The sequence below is a fragment of the Armigeres subalbatus genome, chromosome 3 (genome assembly GCF_024139115.2).
Source record: "Armigeres subalbatus isolate Guangzhou_Male chromosome 3, GZ_Asu_2, whole genome shotgun sequence".
Classification (NCBI taxonomy): Eukaryota; Metazoa; Arthropoda; class Insecta; order Diptera; family Culicidae; genus Armigeres; species Armigeres subalbatus.
In genome coordinates, this window is record NC_085141.1 from 303,461,232 (window position 1) to 303,486,593 (window position 25,362).

The 25,362-nt window shown below is 45.7% G+C and overlaps 1 protein-coding gene across 2 annotated transcripts; it reads right to left on the minus strand.

The window, feature by feature from the left end:
• LOC134225047 (uncharacterized) lies at positions 1-24,965 on the minus strand. Of its 2 annotated transcripts, none has more exons than XM_062704806.1 (6): positions 23,692-24,965; positions 6,150-6,241; positions 5,974-6,085; positions 4,015-5,888; positions 536-663; positions 1-478 (listed from the first exon to the last, which is right to left on the minus strand). In XM_062704806.1, the coding sequence occupies exons 1-6, from the start codon at positions 24,200-24,202 to the stop codon at positions 97-99; spliced, it is 3,099 nt and encodes a 1,032-aa protein (XP_062560790.1). In that variant the 5' UTR covers positions 24,203-24,965; the 3' UTR covers positions 1-96. The 2 variants fall into 2 exon arrangements, with proteins under 2 accessions (XP_062560790.1, XP_062560789.1); XM_062704805.1 differs by having other exon boundaries at positions 5,974-6,088.
• Positions 24,966-25,362: the final 397 nt, after the last annotated feature.

Genomic DNA, 25,362 nt, shown 5'->3' on the forward strand with positions numbered 1-25,362 from the left:
ATCACAGCTAAATACTACGGTTTATTCATGGAAATCATGGTTCTTTCACTACTTACTACAGCTACCAGATTACTTTTTCATATTAAATCTTCAGAACTACGCTGAGCTTTCTCTTAAACTATCTTGATTATTTTTTTTATTGTCCTCTCCTGAAGCACTACTACTAACGTCGTGTTCCCAGATAGTGGCCTCGCTTATCGCATTCCGAAGTCGCTTCCAAAATAGCTTCCGCTCTTCTACCAGTGATTGAGGATCTTTCTCGTCGGTTTGCTTCTTAATGCGGCCCCTCTTTTTAGACTTGTCCTTCTTAGGTTCTACGTTTATGACAGTAGACTCTTCGTTGGAACAGGAATGCTTCTGCGGCCACAAAATATAGGTTTTTGTTTTCATAAGATATTGGAGCGTTTTGGATCGTTTGATTTTCGGGATGTCTTCCAGCATAACCAGTATCAGTTGCTCCCGACGAGTTTCCAGCAGTCTGAGGAGTTTCAGAATATTAATGTTTATGTAAAGGTATGCCAATTTTATGTATTACCTGTGTTGTGCGAGATGCATCTCGAATTGACACCAGTGGCTTAGGAGGAAGCTTTCGGACATAACCAGTAGCAAGGTCCTCGATTGATCCATGCAGTGGATTATATTTTCGAGTATACTCACACCGACCTGAAATTAAATTTGAAATGTTTTAATACACACAGAATCTAGTTTGCGAGTTAATCATTTTCGGGCGTAGTTTCCATGAATATCTATAATAAAAATAAGAGGTGGGAGCTCAGGTGAAATACCTTGGGCGTCCATGAAAAACCACAATTTCGAGCAGGTTCTTAAGCACCCATGAAAAATCACCCTCGGGCAAGCACTGGCGCAACGGATCTTGTGGACAAGGGAGATGAATCAGTACATAATCCGTGGCAACTACGTTTGCACCAGGATGGAGACGTATATGTCCGGCAGACCGGCGATGCTGGAGATGTTCAATGAGAGGTTCCCTCAGTTTGCACCCCAGCTTGACCAGAACAAGTTGTACACACGCCAGAGAGCTATTATGTCACATAATATGCTGACTACAGAAGACGTAGATTACATCAAGCGGGAAGGGAACTAGGAGAGGAGGAGGAGGCAAGATCGAGCGATACGTCGAGAAGGAGTTCTGTTGGGTTGGATGCATCAATCGCAAATAACCGTCGCGATTCGATTGCACTCGCCGCTCCAGAACCAAAAGTGGAATTGCAACGACAGCAACTGAAGGACGAACTAGCCAATCATGTGGGCACAGCAGTTTCACAGTTCCGTGGGACAGACTCCATGTTCCGGCAACGTATACTCAAAATGCAGTACTCCTATCGGTTGACGAGTGCAGTAAGCATCCTTAATCAAGATAGTACATGGAAACCGTGGAGAAGCTGCAGTTTATCGTGTATTCGGCTGCAGTGGCGGCTGTAAGGACGTTGGGATTGCGAACGTAACCGCAAGGTGAGAGTGACGGACGCGCACGCCCCAAAGTACAAAACCCGCGTGAATGCGACGTCTAGAGACCCGCAGCTCCACACTGCGGTCAATGATTGGTTGATTAACACAGTACAAGTAGGGGAATCGATCAACGAGGTTAGTTCGGAATGTTGCTGAAATTGTGAAACCCACAGAACTCCGTGATCTCACCGAGGCGAACATAACTGAGATCCTCGACACCCATGTACAGCGGTTTAGTGCTCTTGCTATAGGATTGCGATGTTATGGAAAATGTTCGAAGAGGAAGGAGCAAAATCGAATGTTCAACATCGACGAAAGGGAGTTCTACAACCACATCCGAAACGACAAAGCCGACTTTGGCGAGGGCCTTCCGGAGATTGGAGAAGTCACGCAGTTTTGGTCCAATCTATGGGAGAACCCCGTCATACACAACGGCGATGAAGTGTGGATGGCAGAAGAAGAGCGATATTGTGGTGGAATTGGAGACATGACCGCTATCAACGTGGCCGCCCAAGACATACGTAAGGCTACCCGGTATACCAGGAATTGGGCTGCACCAGGACCTGATTTTGTGCATAATTTCTGGTATAAAAAACTCAACGGTCCACGGGCGGATGGCGGAATGCTTCAACACAGTACTAGATAACCCCGGCCAGCTACCTGCATTCATCACTAGGGGTGTCACTTATCTTCTTCCGAAGGATCGGAACACTTTGAACCCAGCCAAGTACAGACCAATAACGTGCCTTTCAAATGGTACAAAGTGCTGTCATCGGTAATAGCGATGAGGGTGCAGAACCATTACGACGTAAACAACCTGATGACCGAGGAACAAAAAGGTTTTCGACGCAACACTCGAGGCTGCAAGGATCAGGTCATCATTGATGCAGTCGTTGTTGGGCAGGCCACCACCCATAGGCAAAGAAATCTGAGCATGGCGTATATCGACTATAAAAAGGCATACGACTCAGTACCTCACTCGTATCTCCTTAAAGTACTGCAGTTGTATAAGATAGACGGTAACGTCATCAGGCTAATGCAGCATGCTATGGGGATGTGGAGTACTTCCCTACATATTACCGATGGAGAAAAGGTGTTACGGTTCAGGACTCTCAGCATCAGGAGGGGCATATTCCAAGGCGATACCTTTAGTCCTCTATGGTTTTGACTTGCCATGAACCCTCTTAGCAGAGCACTCAACCAACACAACTATGGCTATCATTTGAAGAGTGAAGAAGGGAGTACAAATATTACCCACACCTTCTTCATGGACGATTTGAAGCTGTTTGCAGCTTGTAACGGTAGTCAGTACCGACATCCGGATGGAGTTTGGCATCGAGAAATGTACATCCATACGTGGTGGATGCCGACAGTTTCCGCGTCAACGTACAGGAATAGATTCGAAACATGGTTGCAGGCGAAACGTACATGTTCCTAGGTTTCCTGCAACTGAAGAAAATTCGCCACACGATGATCAAGAAGGAACTGCAGGAAAAGTTCCTTGTAACCTTCGCGAAGGAGTTGCATGGGACGCACCCCCATCAACTGGAGCTTAATATATCGACAAAGCGGCGTCGAATACGTGGCTGGTGCGGGGTGAACTCTTCTCAGAAACAGAAGGATTCATGGTAGCCATCCAGGACCGAGTAATTGCGACGAAGAACTATCGGCACTATATATTGCACGAAAACGTGGAGGACCGCTGCAGGAAGTGCAATTCAGTAGGAGATACCATCGACCATATCGTGTCCGGGTGTTCAGCCTATCCCGGTCGCCATAATGTAGTAGCCAAGATTGTGCAAAAACAGCTTGCTTTAAAGCACAACTTGGTTAACCAGTTTGTCGCCTACTACAAATATGTGCTTGACCCGGTTCTGGAAAATAGTTTCGTGAAGCTGTACTGGGATCGCGAGATCATAACGCATGTGTGCCAATCGGCCCGATATTGTGGTCTACAACAAAAGGATGAAGCGGGTAATTCTCATCGACATTGCTGTACCGCTAGACCACAATGTCCAAACAACATTCTCCAACAAGATAACGAAGTACCACGACTTGGCGGAGGAGTTGAAGCAGATGTGGTACCTGGAGGACGTGCGTACTGTTCCGGTTGTTATCTCAGCCACCGGAATCGTCCCGAAATCTCTTATGAGATCCTTAGGAGAGTTGGAACTATCGCATAACCTCCATAGCATCCAAAAAACAGTGATTCTTGGAACTTGCAGCATCGTAAGAAGGTTCTTGAACCCCTACAACTAATACACCCGATGGAAACGTTTATTATAGGATTCTAAGTCAACCGGCCAATGAGATCCACAGAGCCTAATTCTCTTTGGCATTCAGATTGCCCTGGGTAGGTGAAAATTCCCAGCATTTTTGCTGAGGAAGTGCCAAAACCTTGTAATAATTATAATCCCTAATAATTAAAAGCTGAATTCAATAAACGTAAAAACAGATTTCTGTTTGTACAAGAATGTCTGATTCACAGAATAACGCTTATCAATTTACAAACACAAACTTAATACAATCTAAGATCTTACTCACCTGGAAGTCTCTCTCGTGCAAACACACCGCAATTTCCTCAGTCTTCTCCAAATTGGGAAGTAACTCATCCAGAACCCATTGTCGGTCGTGTTCGCTATAACTGACAAATACATCGTACATGTAACAATCGTTTTCAGAAGCTTTGCTTCGCTTCTTCAGCAAAGTTTCGTTCTTCTGCCTTAGTAAGCTCAAAACCGTTGCATTGCGCACGATGATGCAGAAGTACTTGATGTACTCCCATTTGGAGATGTAGATGGTACACGCCACCAGAACAAAACCGAGACAAATCAACGAAAACTTTATTATGTTTGCCATAGTGGAGTTAACCGCCGTACCCAGGTTTATATTATCCAGCAATGTCCGGTCGAAGGTACAGCGTTCCTGCTCGAAAAGGTCATACTCTGAATTCTCCAAGTCGATACACTTGTAGCTCTCTTCGTCGAAGTCCATCAATATGATGTCCGCGCCGAACATGGGTTCATCTGCGTCGTCCTCGGGAAAGTCGGTGTATACTTCGGTGTCGGTGTCATTGTCGCAATCGATACGGATAAACCGGGTCCGCATTCGCGAGTTTACCATTTTCCTGTAAACTCTCGAGGAAGGGCGGACGCGGTTATATTTATCAGCATTTTCCTGAAACTTGGCAGTGCTGTCGCTTACGGTCGACACGTAGCTATAGATTACTCGGAATAGCACATTGTATTCCGACTCTGATTCGTCCAACACTTCAAGTGGTTCTGTGGCTTCAGTCGTAAAGAATAAACCTCGAGGCTGCTTTTCAAGTGCAGTTGTCAGCTGGCTTTGAGCAACACTTGTGGTTGTGGTTGTACTCGAACTACTATCATTATTGTTCAAGCCACCGTCTTGAGAAAATATGTCGTCATCGAGATACTCAATCGTATCCGGATTGTCCGAAGCTTCGGACGATGAATCGTGAAATTGGTTGAGGATGCTATATAAAAGGCACGCGATGCCTTTGGAATACTTCGCTGCTAGTTCAATGAACTCACGCAGCAAACAATGACATACGAAGTTGTTCTGTCCAATTGCTAGAAACTCAACGCTTGAGAAGTCGTACAACATCTCTGTCGTTAGAACGTTGATGTTGTTAATGGAAAGGTCCAGAATAAATAGGTGTATGTTTCTCTCGAAAACCCGTTGGTGCCAGTTACTGATATGATTATGCTTTAGATCGAGAATCTCCAGGCGTTCCATATTGACAAATGTAAAATTAGTTAACTGATTGATGTTGTTGGTTCCCAACAACAGCACCCTTAAACTGATCATCCCATTCAACCAGTCCAAGTTCTTAACGGTTGAGTTCTCGCACACTAGTATTTCCAAATTGGCGTTAAACCCTCGAGCTTCGCCCACGTCATGATGGATTGCAGTTGTTATTCCTGGATTTCCGGATATATCAAGTACTTTTAGGGTTCCGCTCATCATTGAACCGACAATGATTCGTATTCCAGTATAGCAGAGACTCAACTGTACGACCATCACGTTACGAAATGCTCTCGCACTGTATGAAAGTAGCTTCGTATACGAGACGTCTAGAAATGTGAGATTGGTCAGCGGAGTGAACACATCTTCGCTCAAGTCCAGGCCCTCCGTGAGTGAATTGTATGGATCTATTTGCTGATCATGTCCCATGAAGTCTGCGAAACTATTCTGATTCACATAGGAGAGATCCAGGTGCTGTAGGTTGGATAATCCAACAAAATGGAGAGAGCTCAGCCTGGTGAAACTGTTGTGTGCTAGGAATAGTTTTCGTAGATTAATTGTATTTTCAAACGCCCTGTTCGGAAGGCTACTGAATCCACAGTGTCGAAGATCCAAAACGCGCAAATTATGCAAGACGGGTAGACTGAAGGCTGAAATGAAGAAAATTTTCATCGTTTCAATATTCATGAAGCTTTGCTAAGTGTTACCTGCCTCTCATATACAACTATTACTTACGAATTAGAACATTACCCATCATCGATAGGAAAGTGAGAGTATCATTGACATATGTTAATTCCGTTCTTGGCACCGAGGTGATACCGCTGAATGCTAAGGATAAGAAAATGAGCTTCTGAAATTCATACAAGTTCAGTTTTTATCATGACTATCAGATTATACTTTATCTATCGAACCTTAGAAGTATGGTGGCCGAGAAATGGCCTTATCTCGATAAGCAGATTCCACGATGAGTTGTGTGACAGGTCCAGGAAGTTACCATCAATTTCTAGGGAAAAAAAATTCACGGATTAGCCAGATAGACACGCTTTGTTAAATTTTTAATAAATCTAGTTGGGTCGTACACGAATTACGTAAGCATTTTTTTGGGTGTTTCCCCTTCTCCCCCCTTTGTAAGATTTTTCCCATACAATTTTTTTTTAACTGAAGGGGTCGTATACTTATTACGTAAGCATTCCCCTCATAAGTGCTTACGTAATGAGTGTACGGCCCCTTGGGTTGAATAAAGACCTTCGGGCATATTTTCTGCTAATCGATCACAGCAGGTGCAACAAGTACATGCTAAATAAGAAAAAAAGCTCTTTGCCGCTTGCTGGTCCCATAAATTATACTTCGTACTGTTCATTTGATAAGACGGGAAGCGGCTTTGATAAAGGCATAATGAATGGCAAAGTGATTTGTTTTGAAATCCGTAATTGTAAATACAAACGCAATTAGTCAAGTCGCGCCAAACCAGTGTTTCCCTGGTAGCGTTAAGGATCACTATACATTTATTAGGTCAACCAAATTGTCTTTTGAAGTCATACCAATTTCAAACTAGAGTTTTATGAATTAAAAATATTTTATATCTGTATCGGCTACTGACATTAAAATTTTAATAGTCTTAAATCGGAGTTTTGACTGTATTCAACCGGGATGACAGTATGTTATCTTCGTCTGCCAACCTCTAACACTCCACATATAGAACCAACTGGTTCTGGATCGCTATTGAGCAGTGCCTAGGGGCAATTCAAATATGACTTCCACTACTTTTTGGGATTTCTAGACATGCTTTTTTGTATACCTCACAAAATTTTAGACCCCCCCCCCCTAAAACCTGTGACATCATTTTTGAACGACACCCTATCTATTCTGTTGTACTCATCGATACATTGCTAGACCCCCATAAGTTCGTTGATGTTGTCGGCCACATGATTTCAATTACCCGTTCATCGAACTCCTGCCAGCAATCAGCCGACTCACCTTCCGTTGACAATCGCTGGATGTAATAACGCATCGATCCCTGTGATGATTTTACATTCGAAAAAGTTGGCAACCGTACTCGGACCTCTGAACGTCCGAAAAGTAGGTGTTACCATTGACGAATAGTATTCTATACTGATGGTCATCACTCTGAGTGAAATTTACAAGCCGTACACGGGGAAACACGTTTACTCATTGATGGGTACTTTTTCTTGGGTCTGGGTCATTTGGCATAAAGTCATTTGGCATAACGCCATTTGGCATAAGGTCATTTGGCATAAAGGCCATTTGGCATAATGGTCATTTGGCATAACGGACATTTGGCATAATTTTGAATTGCAATAAAAGAGTAGGTCATTTGGCATAACGGACATTTGGCATAATTTTGAACTGTGAAAGCGAAATAGATATTTCATGTAATGTTTAGCGTAGATAAAGTAGGTCGAGGCTGTTTTCTGATAAATTTAGACTGATGGTAGACAGTTTCCGGAAGAACGAAATAACAAACGGCAGAACTGCTTCCGAGGGAGGGATCACATCCATCATTGACTTATTCCGGCAACAGACCTACATTTAAAGTAGGGATTACATCCACCATTGCTTCAATCCGGGCATGCGCCTTAATACCGGATCAAATCCACCATTGCCTTAATCCCGGCAAGCGCCTAACTTTAAAAACTCAAGCAATACACTTGTCGTAGACGAGGTTCTATAACCAATCAAGTCACATATGAGTTACTGCAACCAAAACAATCTGAATTTTGCAACTCGGTGAAGAGATCACATCTACCATTGATTTAATTCCCGGAAAGCGCCTACTTATAAAAAAGGAGTCACATCCACCATTGCCTCAATCCGGGCAAGCGCCTTCTTTTAAAGAAGGAATCACATCCACCATTGTCATAATCCACGCAAGCGCCTACTTTTAAAGAAGGGATTACATCCTCCATTGCCATAATCCATGCAATCGTTTACTTTTAAAGAAGGGATCGCATCCACCATGGCCTTAATCCGAGCATGCGCCTATTTTTAAAGAAGGAATCACATCCACCATTCCCTCAATCCGGGCATGCGCCATCTTCAAAAGTAGGAATCACATCCACCATTTTCATAATCTGGGCAAGCGCCTACTTTTAAAAAAAGGATCACATCCTCCATTGCCATAATCCATGCAAGCGTTTACTTTTAAAGAAGGGATCGCATCTACCATGCCCTTAATCCGAGCATGCCCCTACTTAAAAAAAGGATCACATCCACCATTGTCTCAATCCGGGCTTACGCCTTCTTTTAGAGAAGGAATCACATCCACCATTTTCGTAATCTGGGCAGGCGCCTACTTTTAAAGAAGGGATCACATCCTCCATTTCCACAATCCATGCAAGCGCCTTCTTTTAAAGAAGAGATCACTTCCACCATGACCTTAATCCGGGCAAGCGCCTACTTTTAAAGAAGAAAGCATATCCTCCATTGCCATTATCCGGGCAAGCACCTACTTTTAAAGATAGGATCACATCCTTCAATAACATAATATGGCCACACACCTACTTCTAAAAAAGGGATTACATCCACCATTGCTCGAATCCGGGCATGCACCTACTTTTGCATTGCATTGCAGATGCATTCTTTCCTTGAGAGGATAATGTCTTTTTTAATATTGTTATCGACGGGTGTTATATTCACTATTTCGAGGTGTTTCCCGCACCACTTAGTCACCATTCAGCGAACGCAAAAAAAAAGTTATGCCAAAAGACCCTTACTTTTGACGCTGGTCACAATTATGCCAAATGTCCGTTATGCCAAATGACCGTTATGCCAAATGGCCTTTATGCCAAATGACCTTATGCCAAATGGCGTTATGCCAAATGACTTTATGCCAAATGGCCCGCTCCCCTTTTTCTTTGCTATCTCTTTTCCTCTGCTAAAAATTTTACCCATTTTGGGAGAATAAGTGGATCTACTCATTTAAATAAGTAAATCCACTTCTTCTCCCAAAATGTGTTAATTTTTCAGCAGAGAGAAAGAGATAGCAGAGAAAAAGTACCCATTAATGAGTAAACGATTTTTACCGGGTAAACCGTTGCCATTGGTAGCTTAGTGAAGGCTACTTCTACTGATTATGGAGCGAAACAAGTCGTCTTAACCGACCTAAGAATAAGCGTCTTCGATACGATTTTCACATCGTGCTTTGTTCGTCCCTCAAGTCGTCAGGTTTCTCGTTTGTCGGTGCATAGATGTCGATGAGGCTTTAATTTGAGAATTCAACAACACAAAGATCCGTTCGCTAATCTATTCTACGTCACAACAACTCATAGTATGAAACCGACTCTATGCACTGCTTTTTTTAGATCCTTAGATAGCGTGTTGGACAAGGGAAGCACGGCTCTGAATTCACGTTCTATGGATCAAGTCCATCGGATTTGAATTGCGGCCACATTCATCTTTATTTGCAGTTCACGAACCGGAAGGTCACTTATCCACCGTGGTGGGACACCCGCATTGCTCAGCCTTGCTGGGAAGCCCGCAAAAAGAATAGTGTTATTGCGGATGTATCACAATGTTGCGTGGTGGAACACCCGCATCCAAGTACAGGGTCCGGCAATTGAACTGCTAACTGCTATATTCTTCTTCTTCTTCAATGGCTCTACATCCCAACTGGAACTTGGCCTGCTTTTGAAGTTAGTATTCTATTAGCATTTCCTCAGTTGTGAATTGAAAGCTTTTCTATGTCCGCCATTGCATGAGTATGTATCTTATATGGGAAGTACATGCCATTATATGGGAAGTACATGCCAGTATGGATACAATATACCAAGGGAGTCCTAGACCTGACCGAGAATTAAACTCGCCATCTCCGAATTGGCAATCCTACGCCTTTGTTCGCTAGGCTACTGGAGACCCCAACTGCTACATTAGTGAGTGAAAACATTATAGCTAATGCAAACTACGTATTGGAAACTAGTTCAACAAAACGTTTTCGAAGCATGGTGGATACCTCATTATTTTGGTGATTTTACGACAGGATTAGACGCCGGCTCCAAAAGTGAAGAAAACCTAACAAAGGGTCTTTCAGAGTCCATTTCGAGCTCATAGGAGCCATGCGAGTTCGCCGGACCTGAAGAATGTTGGAGGACGCGTCAGTTCTAAAACATGTTTTTTTGTGTAATCTGCGTTCCGACATGATGATCGACATCGGTGCGTGGTTAAACTCAAGAATAGAAAAGATATCCAGATAACCAGTGAACTTTCAAAAAGTGATATGTGAAATTGACCGAAATTGAAATAGGGGAACTGCTCCGTTTTACATCTCACTGAACATATATTTACCTTAACGCGAAACAAAGAAATACGGCACCAATTTTGTCGCTTCTTTTGGATAATATGCGTGCTCATTGCTGAAAAAATCCCAAAAATAATAAACAAAACAGATACCTTTATATTGCTTTGTATTTCGTATGTACATTGGAGCTATGAGATGAAGGTTAGGAGCAGTAACCGTACAATATTTTTGTTTTGATCAATTTATCTGTTTATTATAATTCTAGACCAACATTTGAAAAGGGCGTAAAAGCCAAAATTTATTTCTTCTGATTCTTCGTCCACATATATAGCTTTATATGTAGACAAAGAATCAGAAGGAATAAATTTTGGCTGTTACGCCCTTTTCAAATGTTGGTCTAGAATTGTGCTTGTTCTGTATCTCTCGAATGACTCGAGTATTGTCGATTTTGACGTCTCACGTGAGACGGCCGTGTAATTCAAATGGGAGATATCGACAATTCCCACTTCATTCGAAACGCCTCACCTCATACGAGACGCAGAATAAGCATAAATGTAGCACTTCAATTGCTGCCGGACTCTGCATTGGCGGAAGCTCGTAAGGAGAATGATGTTATTGTGAATCGAATGGATCGCAATTCTGTGATTAGACGCCGGGATTCAAGAGTATCTTGCTTTTCGTTGGTGGGAGGACAGCAAGAAGAATGGTGTGTTTGTGGATCGGAATGATTACAATTCTGTGTGGTGGGACACCCGTATTCAACTGTTTCTACCTCTACACTGGGGGACGCACACTAGAAAATGGTGTTATTGTGGATTGGATGGATCACAACTCCACGTGGTAGGAGCCCCGCATTCAAAAGCTTCTTTTTCTGCGTTAGTGGGACGCCCGCAAAAAAAATTTGGATCGGATTACAATTTTGCCTGGTGGGTGTCACCCGCATTCAAGAGTTTCGTCCTCTATCTTGGTAAGACGACCGATGTGTATCGGAATGATCATAATTCTGCGTGCTGGGACACTTGAATACGTGTTTTCTCAGCGTTAGTGAGACGCCCTGAAGAAGAATAATGTTATTTTGAATCGTATGAATCACAATTCTGCGTGATGAGACGCTCGCATTCAAAAGCTCATTTCTCTGCCTTTGTGGATGTCCTTAAGAAGAATTGTGTTATTGTGAATCGGATGGATCACAATTCTGCATTATGGGACGCTCACATTCAAGAGTTTCTTGATTCTCGTTGGTGGGTTGGTGGGTCAAAAGTTCCAACCTTTGCGTTAGTAAGACGACTCAAAGAGCATGGTGTTATTGTAGATCGGAATGATCACAATTCTGCGGGGTGGGACACTCGTATTCAAGTTTTTTTTTCTGCATTGATGAGACGCCCGCAAGAAGGATGATGTTATTCTGAACCGGATGGGTCACAGTTCTGCGTGATGAGACGTCCACATTCAAGAGATTCTGTCTCTTTGTTGGTGGGAGGACAGCAAGAAGAATGGTGTTATTGTGGATCGGAATTATCACAATTCTGCTTGGTGGGACACACGTAAGGAGAATAGTGTTAGTGGTCTGCGTGTTACGCTGAGAGATCTACCATGGTCACATTGTCAGCGACAGGCAAATCCTGACCCAACGAATACTTTCCCCAATATCCAACTCCGTGGTACCGCATACAGACGTTCAAGTTCGACTCACTAACTTGTGTAAAAAACATGGCCGTCGGATTGCCAAGTGGCAATAAGCGAAGAGATGGAGCCACATATCAAAACGGCAAACGTTATTTGCTGTTTTGTTTTGATTTTTGATTTCGTCAAAAACTTTTAGTTCCTTGATCCGATCTGCTCGATGGGAGGGGTTTGCGAGATGTATGCAGTACTGCAATTTCTCGTTTTCAATGAGAGATTTCACGCGATATTTACATATCTGACCCTTTCTGTAGGGGAAGGTGGTCGGTTGTCGGTTCCCTTTTGTTTTTGGTCCATAACTTTCGTTCAATTGCATAATGTGGTGATATTTGCATACCAATGGAAGCCAATAGGCATAAGCTAATCACTAGTAGAGAGATTTGATTTGTTTTATTTCATCTATTCGAAAATTGTTATTAAGAATTGTGTTAAGCGTTGATTTTATGGCATTTCGAAAAAGGTGATCGGTTGTCGGCACAAAAAAAAATACACTCAAAATGAAAAACTATGAAGTGGGAGCGTTATGGCTGGAAAGATCAAGATTTATTGTGTCAATAGCAATGAAATTTATTACATTGTTAGTTTTGCTAACAACTTGGCTTATAGCCTGAAATTAGGCAATAAACTGATTATTTCCCTTGATAATCGCAGGGGTGCCGACAACCGAAATAAGTAACCCTTTTAAAAAGTTAAAATAATAGTTAAATTGCGAACGCTATGGTGGCTTTCAATTATGAATCACAAAATAGAGTAAATTTGCTTTGTAAATACGTAATGCGCTCACCATTTCGATCGTTTTACTGCGGTTTATTACACTAAGCAAACAACAACAAAAATTTGAGTGGGTTTTCACTTGACAAAAAAGTGTTTTCTCTGTAAAACGAAACAAGGACTTCTTTATATCTATACACGCAAAAAAATGTTGCGGTCGAAATTACCATTCCGAGGGTTAATCTAAGAATACGCACCGACGATTTTCAGCAGACAACAAATCCGTTTGATTTTACCATGCGCGCAGTAAAAATCAAACCCGGAGGGTGAAAGGCACGCCACAATTTTTTTTTCTAATATTGCTGCAATGTGTTCAAATAGATATGAATTGATGAAAAAAGTAAAATCTATCCCCCTGAAGTGCTATTTCGACCTCTCTTATGCGTTTTTCTTATATTTTCAATGCGCGAGAAAGGCACCACCAACGCTAGGTGGATTGATCTGGTTTTTTGATTAAAAAACAATGTCTGCGATCCACACCGTCTTGTACTTGTCGGATCGGAAGTGAACACCATCTTTGCAGGGTACGGCTGTCCGGCACTCTTTCAACATGTCCTGCCCATCGCACCCTTTCTGGATGCTGGGTTCGCCATCGTGCTGGCCGAGCTTATGGCTTATCCTTCGCCGCCACACCGTCTTTTTGCACACCCCTAAAGATGGTCATAAGCACCCGTTTCTCGAATACTCCGAGTGGTTGCAAGTCCGAGCATGGTCCAAACATCATGTCCGTAGAAGACTACCGGTATTATGAGCGTTTTGTACATGACACATTTGGTGCAATTAGGACCCAAGGTAGACGAATTTATCGGGAACCCCGGGGAAGCTGTTCTCGCCCATAATTTTCCATAGCTCTACGCAGTCTATACTGTCGTATGCCGGCATGAACAGATGGTGCATTGGGACCTGGTATTCACGACGTTTTTGAAGGATTTGCCGTACAGTAAAGGTCTGGTAAGTTGTCGAGGGAACCTTCTTACGAACGAGCGTGAGGTGATCCAAAGGTGGCGGCAGCACTACGAAGAGAACCTGAATGGCGATGTGGCAGACGAAGATGGCGGTATGGTGATGGACCTGGGAGAACGCGCACAGGACATAATTTTACTGGCTCCCGATCTCCAGGAAATCCAGGAGGAGATTGGCCGGCTGAAGAACAACAAAGCCCCTGGGGTTGACCAACTACCAGGAGAGCTATTTAAACACGGTGGTGAGGCACTGGCTAGAGCGCTGCACTGGGTCATTACCAAGATTTGGGAGGAGGAAGATTTGCCACAGGAGTGGATGGAAGGTGTCGTGTGTCGCATCTACAAAAAGGGCGATAAGCTGGATTGTAGCAACTACCGCTCAATCACATTGCTGAACACCGCCTACAAGGTACTCTCCCAAAGTTTATGCCGTCGACTAGCACTAATTACAAGGAGTTTCGTGGGGCAGTACCAGGCGGGTTTTATGAGCGAACGGTCCACCATGGACCAGGTGTTCGCCATTCGCCAAGTACTGCAGAAATGCCACGAATGCAACGTGCCCACACACCATCTATTCATCGACTTCAAAGCCGCATATGATACAATAGATCGGGACCAGCTATGGCAGCTAATGCACGAACACGGATTTCCGGATAAACTGACACGGTTGATCAAAGCGACGATTGATCGGGTGATGTGCGTAGTTCAAGTTTCAGGGGCATTCTCGAGTCCCTTCGAAACCCGCAGAGGGTTACGGCAAGGTGATGGTCTTTCGTGTCTGCTATTCAACATTGCTTTGGAAGGGATAATCCGAAGAGCAGGGATTAACACGAGTGGTACAATTTTCAATAAGTCCGTCCAGCTATTTGGCTTCGCCGACGACATAGATATTATGGCACGTAACCTTGAGAAGATGGCGGAAGCCTACTGAAGAGGGAAGCCAAGCGAATCGGACTAGTCATCAACACGTCATAGACGAAGTACATGATAGGAAGAGGTTCAAGCAATCCTCAATGTGAGCCACCCACCGCGAGTTTGCATCGGTGGTGACGAAATCGAGGTGGTAGAAGAATTCGTGTACTTGGGCTCACTGGTGACCGCCGAAAATGATACCAGCAGAGAAATTCGGAGACGCATAGTGGCTGGAAATCGTACATACTTTGGACTCCGCAAGACGCTCCGATTGAATAGAGTTCGCCGCCGTACCAAACTGACAATCTACAAAACGCTCATTAGACCGGTAGTCCTCTACGGCACGAGACCTGGACGATGCTCGTGGAGGACCAACGCGCACTTGGAGTTTTCGAAAGGAAAGTGCTGCGTACCATCTATGGTGGGGTGCAGATGGCGGACGGTACGTGGAGGAGGCGAATGAACCACAATTTGCATCAGCTGTTGGGAGAACCATCCATCGTTCACACCGCGAAAATCGGACGACTGCGGTGGGCCGGGCACGTAGCCAGAATGTCGGACAGTAACCCGGTGAAAATGGTTCTCGACAACGATCCGACGGGCACAAGAAGGCGAGGTGCGCAGCGGGCAAGGTGGATCGATCAGGTGGAAGATGACTTGCGGATCCTCCGTAGACTGCGTGGTTGGCGACGTGTAGCCATGGACCGAGCCGAATGGAGAAGACTCTTATATACCGCACAGGCCACTTCGGCCTTAGTCTGAATAAATAAATAATAAGTTGTCGAGTAGCCGCCAGCGAGGCAGGCTTGATAACTTCCTATTGATGACAGCCGACAGAAGATGATCTGGGATATCACTTTGTAGGCGGCATTAAGGGTGGTTATCGCTCAAATGTTCCCACACTTCAGCTTGCCGCTTTTCTCGTAGATAGGGCACATAACCCCTTTCTTCCACTCCTCCGGAAGCTGTTCAGTTTCCCAGATTCTCAGTTTGTGCAGGCAAGTGGCCGTTTTTTTCGGGCCCATCTTGATGAGCTCAGCTCCGATACCATCCTTACCAGCTGTTGGATGGCATCCTTAACTTCTCTCAAGGTGGGGCTAATTGCCTTCCATCGTCCGCAGAACGAAGTTCTGTGCAAAATTATCCTAGCTCGGATTCAGGAGAAGATCGATGCGACTCTCCGGCGGCAGCCAGCCGGATTTCGTGCCGGAAGATAGCTGTTGGATGGCATCCTTAACTTCTCTCAAGGTGGGGCTAATTGCCTTCCATCGTCCGCAGAACGAAGTTCTGGGCAAAATTATCCTAGCCCGGATTCAGGAGAAGATCGATGCGACTCTCCGGCGGCAGCCAGCCGGATTTCGTGCCGGAAGATCCTGTGTGGACCATATTGTCACGCTCCGCGTCATTCTGGAGCAGGTCAACGAATTCCAAAAGTCCCTTTACATTGACTACGAAAAAGCTTTCGACCGTCTCAATCACGAGAATATGTGGGGCGGCCTGAAACGCAAGGGAGTTCCTGAGAAAATCATTGGCCTCATCGAGGCACAGTACGAGGCCTTCTCGTGTAGAGTGCTGCATAATGGGGTCTTGTCCGACCCTATCCGGGTTTTAGCTGGTGTGAGGCAAGGATGTATTATATCACCGTTACTGTTCCTCATCGTAATCGACGAGATTCTGGTAGATGCGATTGACCGTGAACCAAACCGCGGGCTGTTATGGCAGCCAATAACCATGGATGTGACGCGATAGTGACGCTCGACGTCAAGAACGCATTCAACAGCGCAAGCTGGGATGCCATCGCGCTCTCGTTACTCCGGTTGGGCATTCCGGTGGGCCTGTACAACATTTTGGAAAGCTATTTCCAGAATCGCGTACTCTTATACGAGACCGATGAAGGGGAGGGTAGTGCTTCTATCACCGCAGGAGTCCCTCAGGGATCTATCCTGGGCCCGGTGCTATGGAACACTATGTACGATAGTGTTTTAAGACTGAAGTTCCCCCCAGGTGTTAAGATCGTTGGCTTCGCCGACGACATAACGCTGGAGGTTTACGGAGAGTCGATTGAGGAAGTGGAACTTACGGCGGCCCACGCGATCGCTATAGTAGAGGAATGGATGAGCTCAAGGCAGCTGGGTCTAGCTCATCACAAAACAGAGTTGGTTGTTGTTAACAACCGTAAGTCGGTACAGGAGGCAGTGGTACGCGTGGGCGACTGTGAGATCATTTCCAAGCGGGAGGTGAAGCTCCTCGGGGTGCTGATCGACGATAGACTGAACTTCGGCAGTCACGTAGATTACGCCTGCAGGAGAGCTTCGACAGCTATTGCGGCATTATCCAGGATGATGTGCAATAGCTCAGAGTGCGCTCCAGCAGACGCAGGTTATTAGCTGGGGTTGCAGTATCTATCCTCAGATACGGCGGTCCAGCTTGGGCCTCGGCGCTCAGCGTCGAACGTAACCTGCAGAAGCTGGAGACTGTACACAGGCTAGCGTGTCTCAGAGTGATAAGTGCCTACCGCACGGTATCACGGGATGCCGCTTGTGTGATTGCGTGTATGTTACCCATTGGACTAGTCATACGGGAAGACGAGGAGAGTTTCGACATGCGCGGAACCAGAGGAGCCCGTAAAGCCATTAGAGTCACTTCGACTATCAAGTGGCAACGGGACTGGGATAACTCTTCTAAGGGTAGGTGGACCCATCGGCTGATACCTAGCGTATCAAGATGGGTTAATAGGAAGCATGGGGAAGTTCACTTCCATCTGACATAGTTCCTGTCAGGCCATGGCTGCTTTAGGTGGTACCTACATAGGTTTGGGCATACGGACTCTCCCGTCTGCCCGGACTGCCCAGGGGTCGACGAAACTGCCGAGCACGTACTATTCGTATGTCCTCGTTTCGTCGATGTTAGAAGCGGAATGCTAGAGGTGTGCGGGAGGGACACTACTCCAGATAATCTTATCCAGAGGATGTGTCAAGAGGTTGATAAGTGGAACGCGGTCTTGGCCGCTACCACTCAGATTGCCAGCATCTTGCAGCGCAATTGGCGCGCCGAGCAGCAGTCGGATAGCGCCGACTAGTGGGTAGCTAGTCTCGAGGGTGAGGTACCAGCGGGTAGTTGGTTAAGTAGTAGTGAAACTAGTGGGTAGCTAGCTATGAGGTAGAGGAACTAGTTTGCTAAGCCCGTTTGCTAAGCTAGTTGTGATTTGAAGCTAGTGGGTAGCTAGTATGTGGGCGTGCGTAGTAGCACGGACCCCTCCCAGAAGTAATGCCGAAAAGACTGTTCCGGGGAGACTCCAGGGTCTGTGAACAGGGTGGTTTTAGCGGGTCGGAAATAGCTAAACCCCGTTCGCCGGTAGCCCACCGGTGTCTGGATGTAGATTCCCACCCTACTGGAAAAAAAATAACCATGGAGCACCTAAATGACTTCGAATTGGCGGATGATGTTGCACTCTTCGCGCAACGGCGCTCTGATATGCAGAGTAAGCTCAACGACCTTGCCGAGCGCTTCTCTTCGGCAGGTTTAGTCATCAACGTTAACAAAACAAAATCGTTGGATGTAAACACGGTGACTCCTTCCAGTTTCACAGTAGCCGGGCAACCAGTGGAGAATGTTGAAAGCTTCCAATATCTTGGTAGCCAAATGGCGTCAGACGGCGGTACCAAGATCGACATAGGCGCACGGATAAAGAAAGCAAAGGCTGCCTTTGCGAGTTTAAGAAATATCTGGAAAAACAGGCAGATAAGTGAACGCACCAAAATACGAATTTTTAACTCTAACGTGAAATCTGTGCTGCTATACGCTAGCGAAACATGGTGTGTATCAGTGGAGAACACTCAATGGCTGCAGGTGTTCATTAACAGATGCCTGCGGTATATAATTCGGGCCTGGTGGCCTCACAACTGGATCTCAAACAACGAGCTCCATCGTCGTTGTCACCAGAGGCCGATAGCAACAGAAATTCGGGATCGGAAGTGGGGCTGGGTCGGCCACACTCTACGTAGGGCGGAAACGAGATCTGTAAACAAGCATTAGACTGGAAACCCAGCGGGACATCGCAGCAGAGGCAGACCCAGAGGCTCATGGCGGCGAAGCCTCAATAAAGTAATAAAAGAAGTCGACCGAAATCTAACCTGGCAACAGGTTAAAGCGATAGCCGGGCAACGCTCAGGATGGAGATCTTTCAAGTCGGCCCTTTGCACCACTGGAGGTGTACAGGATCCATAAGTAAGTAAGTAAGTCCGCAGAACTGACGTAGTCATCTCCTCCGCTGCCTGCCATTTAAGTAGTACTGATTCAACTTTTCGATCACCACATGTAACCTGTCAAGAAGCTCCCATCCTTATCTCTGCACATCTCGGCTCACGACACGAAGCCTTTGCGGGATGCGTTGAGCTTCTGACAGAACTTGCGTGTTTCTTGAGAACGGCACAGCTGTTCCATCTCCTCGCACTCCGCTTCTTCCAGGCGGCGTTTCTTCTCCTGAAAAAGGCGGGTCTGCTATCTCCGCTTCCGTTTATAACGTTCCACGTTCTGCGCTACCGCCTGCATTGCGTCCTCCACTGTCTGCACTCTTTGTCGAAGCAATCGTTCCGTCGACTTCGTACCACATACCCGACGTTGTTCTCCGCTGTGTCGTTAATGGCTGCTCGCTATCACGGTGCAGCGTCTGTGGGTCCAACGACCTTCCCTAGCAGCACACATGTTCCACTTAGGTTACTGCAACTCGTATGTGACCAGATTTAGTCACAAACAAGTTGCTGCAACCTGTTTTGCTTGACTTGTGCTGCTCGGGTTTGACTGCAGTGTCTCATGATCTTTCCCATTTGAGCAACGAAACTACTCTCTTGACACATCGCACTTGCACCGAGTCCCTGTCGTTGAAGCACTCCACATCTTTCTCCAGAAGTATGTCTGTCGGCATCATCCCAGCAATGACGCACACCGCCTCATAATATATGGTGCGATATGCGCTTGCAACCCGCCTCTACAGGCACTCCCCTTCTTGGCCAATGGCGCCTTCGCCTCCTCTGCCGCTTTTCGCTTGAGCACGGACTTCTTGGTCCTTGCTGTACTTCACGCCGTTGTCCAGAAAGGACATGATAACGTCCGTTACGTAATCACCTCCATTTTCTGGCCTTCACTCTCCTTGTGACTCGTCGTCTTGTTCCGTGATGACCCTGGTCAGAGTAGCTCCGTCCATCTTGATCTCGATGGGCGGCTCCTCCGACCTACCACGCTCTTCTGTATCGCCTGTCCCTGGCGATCGGTGGACTTCGTCTGGCGAAGGGATCCACCCTTTCGTCAGACGCTTCTTCCTCTACACTCAAATTTGTTTTTTTTTTTGTTTGGTCGACATTTTGGTCCCACGAGTCGCGCGAGAAAATAGGTCCGCCACGCCAGAGCTCCGCCATAAGGTAAGGGAACGCTATACTGTGGGGGTGCCCAGGTACCCCACAGGCTCCATTAGCGGCCTGCTATTTATTTCACCCCTCAGAGCATGCATCCCCTTGGCACGGGTCGCTTGATACCGTAGGATTAGTTAGATAGTGCCACTCGTGATTACATTCAAGAAGCGAACTTGATATTTACCAATGAGGTTCAATCGTATTTGATTTTTTTCGTGGAAGGTAATATTCAATCGTCTCCTCCAGATTCACCGAATTTGGTTGATTCGTACGGCGCAACAAGCCTAGATGCTCAGGCAACGTTTGAATGAGATTTGATTAATTTAGCTCACCCCGTCTAATCAGTGAACGAGTCGTATTGATCGGTTCCATGGATTCAAACCTGCGTCGATCGTAATGTGATGAGAGTGGATAATTGTGTTCCCCCGCTGGTTACTTACTTACTTGATACTTGATGGGCTACAGCTCTTCGATGAACCTACGCCGAATGGAGTATCCTTCTCCACTGGACTCGATCCTGGGCCAATCGCTTCCAGTCGCCCTGAACGTTGAGCCCCCTCAGGTCGTCTTCAACTGCAGAAAGCCATCGTGTACGCGGACTTCCACGAAGCCTGCGGCCTCTTCCGGGATCTCTACTTAATATTATCTTCGCTTGACGTTCTTCCGGCATACGAACAACGTGACCAGCCCACCGTAGTCTGCCGTGTTGAATAAGCTTAATAATATCCAGCCCTTTATACCCCTGGTACAACTCGTGTTTCATGGGACGCCGCCAGATACCGTTCTCCTGTTTACCGCCGAGTATTGTCCGCAGCACCTTACGCTCAAACACTCCGAAAGCTCTCCGATCAGACTCCTTTAACGTCCATGTTGTCCATGCTGGTTACTAGTGATGATTTCTTTTCGCTTGTGAATGATCGAATTGAAGTGTGGCCTTTGGCAATTAATACCGGGACGATTCCGCGAACTACGCGTAGAGATGTTTTCGCAACAGTAACAGTTTCGCTATCGTTACCAACAGGCAACAGTGGTAACTTCGGCATCGACTAGTGTTTCATATGCGACAGTTACCTGACTTGGACATATACCGCCCATCTGGTCCACTCCGCGGTATCAGATGTCGCGTCTCGTTCGGTTCGATTCAGGGCGGTTGTTAGAAGAAACAGAATAACCACAGCAGTTCAATGCAGCAGTGCCGGTATCCAGCGTAGTAACAACTACGCCATGTACAGCCAAAACAGGTGAGGCTTATCGGGATCAGCAGTATGCGTTTACGCGATGGGATGAATTTCGAGAGAATCTACCCAACAGTTCTATACAGTTTGTCGATCGTTCAGTACAACTGACGAGTCGTCCTAGTAATCATCCAAATGCCAGGCCTCAATGATTAGATCCCTGTGAATCTACGCCATTCACAAACCAATTGCCACGAAGCCATGTCATATCGCAAGCAAGCCATTTTGATTATCGTTATCACAGTCCGTGTGAGGACGAAGAGTTCAGATATAATTCTCAGTTCAACTCTTTCGTTGACCAGAGAAATTATGCATCAAATTTACCGCGTATTTCACAACCTTCTCATGGAAGCCCAACTCGGAGCACAACTCATTCAGTATCCCATGGTCCCCATTATGGATTACACGGTAGCAGCCTCACTGCTACTTGTCTAGTGGGAGCAGGATGGCGGACACCACCACGTCCGTTGCCTACTCCGGTTCCCATAGTGTTAATCCTTTCCAAGAATTAGATTATTATCCATTTGCCATTCGCGGTAAAACTATCCCAGTGGTGAACTGCCCATGATGGCATTGTATTTGTAAATAACACTCGCATTTTTGCTCATTTCGTAAAAAGCCTGTGAATCGTTCAGAAAGCTCAATGTACTGCATATACGCCATGGACTACGTGGGTCTGCTGCCGAAAAGCAAAGCAGGTTTTATGCACATTTTAGTCATACAAGACTTGTTGAGTGAGTGGTGTCAGTTACATCCAATCCGTAGGAAAGAATCTGCCAGTCTATGTAAGGCCCTGCGGGGAGGTTGGCTCTTCGGAATTCAATCCCTGAAATAGTGCTAACCGAAAATGCCACGTTGGTAACCCAGCCTACCGAGGTACTAAACCTGAGTTGTGAGGCGGAGATGTAAGAAAAAGGAAAATGAAAGAGTTTAGTACCGGGCTTCCGCATTAAACTACGGGACTGAAGAGACGTACTCAAACGTGCTGTGTCGATTGTCGGTAACCGCTAAGCCAAAAGTTGGAAATGTTCCGCGTGTGAACAAGTGAGGGCCGGTTGAAAGTCTCTCTGCGTTGGCCGAAGTGAATAGCCAATAACCGAGAGTGACCGACTGAACCCCAAGTGCGGTAGTTAATCGCTTCGAGGAGACCGATCCGTAAAATTGATCCACTGACTGTGAAATTCGTTATTAGCGACAGCCGCGTGCATCGTACCTGCCAGTGTGACGGTGTCGGCAAGGGTGGCCAAAGCCGAAATTCCTAAAACGTCCTCAAATCGTGATTCTCCAATCTACCGCGAGTGCAGTGTGCGCCAAAGTTCTACCGTTCTATCGGTACTAAGGAAGGGTTAACCCGACGTCCATCATCCGGCGGCTAGAGGCCATCATATCGGTACATTCTGTAGGCTAGACAGCCCCTGCGATGAGATTCAGGTAAGTCTGCATGCTTAGTCTAGCCTTGGCAAACCTGTAACTTATATTTGGGAGAACAATTCACCCTTCACCCCGCAAAAACCGGACGACTGCGGTGGGCCGGATGCTTAGCCAGAATGTCGAATAGTAACACGGTAAAAATGGTTCCCAATAACGATCCGCAGGGCACAAGAAGGCTAGTGGCGCATCGAGCAAGGTGGATCGAAGACGATTTGCGAACGCTCCGTAGACTGCGTAGTTGGCGACGTGCAGCCATGGACCGAGTTGAATGGAGACGACTTTTATGTATGGCACAGGCCACTTCAGGTGAATAAATAGTGAATAAATCAGTGAATAAATAAATAATGATGTAGTGAAGAATATTTCTTCGTGAGTATCGGCTGACTGATGACGAAATAAAAAATAAGCGAGAGAAAAAGGAGGGAGAGAGAGAGAGTAATCAAATCAAATCAGTCATTCACAAACTCCAAGTTAACGTGCACGAAAACAAGATAAGCGGATCAAATGCATCAAGATTTGATTAGCCTTGGTTTAGAGGCGTTTCGGACCTCCCATAGCTCATCAATAAAACGCAGGGCCACAAAGCGGACCATGTTGATGGTAGCTGGATCTGAGTCCCCGCCCGGTGTATGAATCGGATGGAAAGTTTCCAAGACCTCCTGAGGTATGAATGTAGTGAGTATGAATGTAAGGGTAAGCAAATGAAAGAAGGAAAAGAAGTTATTTTCGCGAACTGTTGAGGGGGTTTTAGCACTGCACATGGATTAAGATAGAATAAATAAAATTGAGTAACTTACTACTGTTTCCAGTATTAATCGTTCCATTTGGATTCAACCACATCGCCATATAGTGGTGTGCTCTTCCAAGGATGCATTCTTGTCGTTCGACGTCTTCTAACACTTCAGGGGACATGTTGTTTGCTCCCTTCACTATGATTGGTCCCAAAGCTCTTGTAGCTGGTGAATGTAAAAGATCTGCATCAAGCGAGTAGGGATGACTACCTGTTGCCAGATGTGCCCCATAGTTGCCATTATTGTTATTGACGGATACTGATGGAGGCATTTCCATGAAGGCAGCCAATCGCCGCCTAGCGCGGATAACGTCTTCGTCGTTGACGTCATATGTGCCACGAGCAGTATGGTGTGGGTAATACTTTCTGATAATCTCTCTCTTCTCTCCAGATAATCGAGGCAGATCCGCAACAACAACATTCTTGGGGGCGAAGGAGAGAAACAGATTCAACACTACGAGTAACTGCACCGACTGCGTTATCTTCGAATTCGGCAGCTGTTCTACCCACCCAGTCATGACCTGGCACTAGCTGACTTGACCGATAGTTCGGTTCGCGTTACAGATTAGAAATTTAGACCTAAAGTACTCGATATCGAACACATATGCCCACCAATTCTCGCTCGAAGCCATGTGACGTCTTGCGCATTACGTTTTATCACGTCAAATCCCGCAACGCTATCACACGCTCTTCAGAGTAACGGTCGATTCACACTAATCGCCACATTTTTCCGCTTGAATCGAACGGCTAAAACGAGTGCTCAACGCTTATTCTCTTCGTTATCAAGAAATCGATATCAATGTAATCACTTATCTTTACACTCTCGGCTGACGGACTTCTGTATTTATAGTTTGCACTGACCGATTTGGCGGATGTTTTCATACTTATTTGCTGCTCAGCGCAATAATCCCCATCTTTACGCTATTCATCGCACACGAAAGCTCTTGATACACTTTTATTGCCCTTACGGACGCACTTGAGAAGGCTTTTCGGTTAATTATATCGGTTTTGTCGAATTTTATTTGCTTTCTATATTTAAACGCACCATTTTGACTACAAAGCGTTGCACTTTAATTTCGTACCCTGGAATGTAGCACATTGGAAATATCGAACTTACGGACCAATATTAGTCAAACATTCCTCCGAATGAACTGTAGTAGATTAAGGACTCACAAAACAGCAACGATTTCAAATGATTCGCGAAGAAGCTTAGCATCGAGTTATGTTACCTATCCGTCGAGTCTAGAGACCGCTGATTGACTGTTCGACGCTAAGCTCTGCTCTTAACTGCTGACTTCGACTTCTACACTTACCCGATGGAGCTAATCGTTATCCGATATAGATGATATGTGGCTTGCGATTAGACTATAATTTATGAGTGGGTGGCATACAAAAGCATGGAGGGATTTGCAATTGGGGATTTATAAACTCAACCAATACGACCGACCGCCAGACTGACTGTAGTCGATCAGTAGCAATGCGTATGTATCGCCAATTTAATTAATATCTAGGAAGGAAACTATAGATTTTTCAATATTTTGTAGGTTTTTGCTAACTTCGGATAAGCAGAGAGTTGCCCCAACCGAAACTACTTGATAATGTCGATCACAGTCAAACAATTTGAGACAGCGGAAATGAAGCAGCTCGACACCACGCGCGTGGACAGAACGCTATCTTC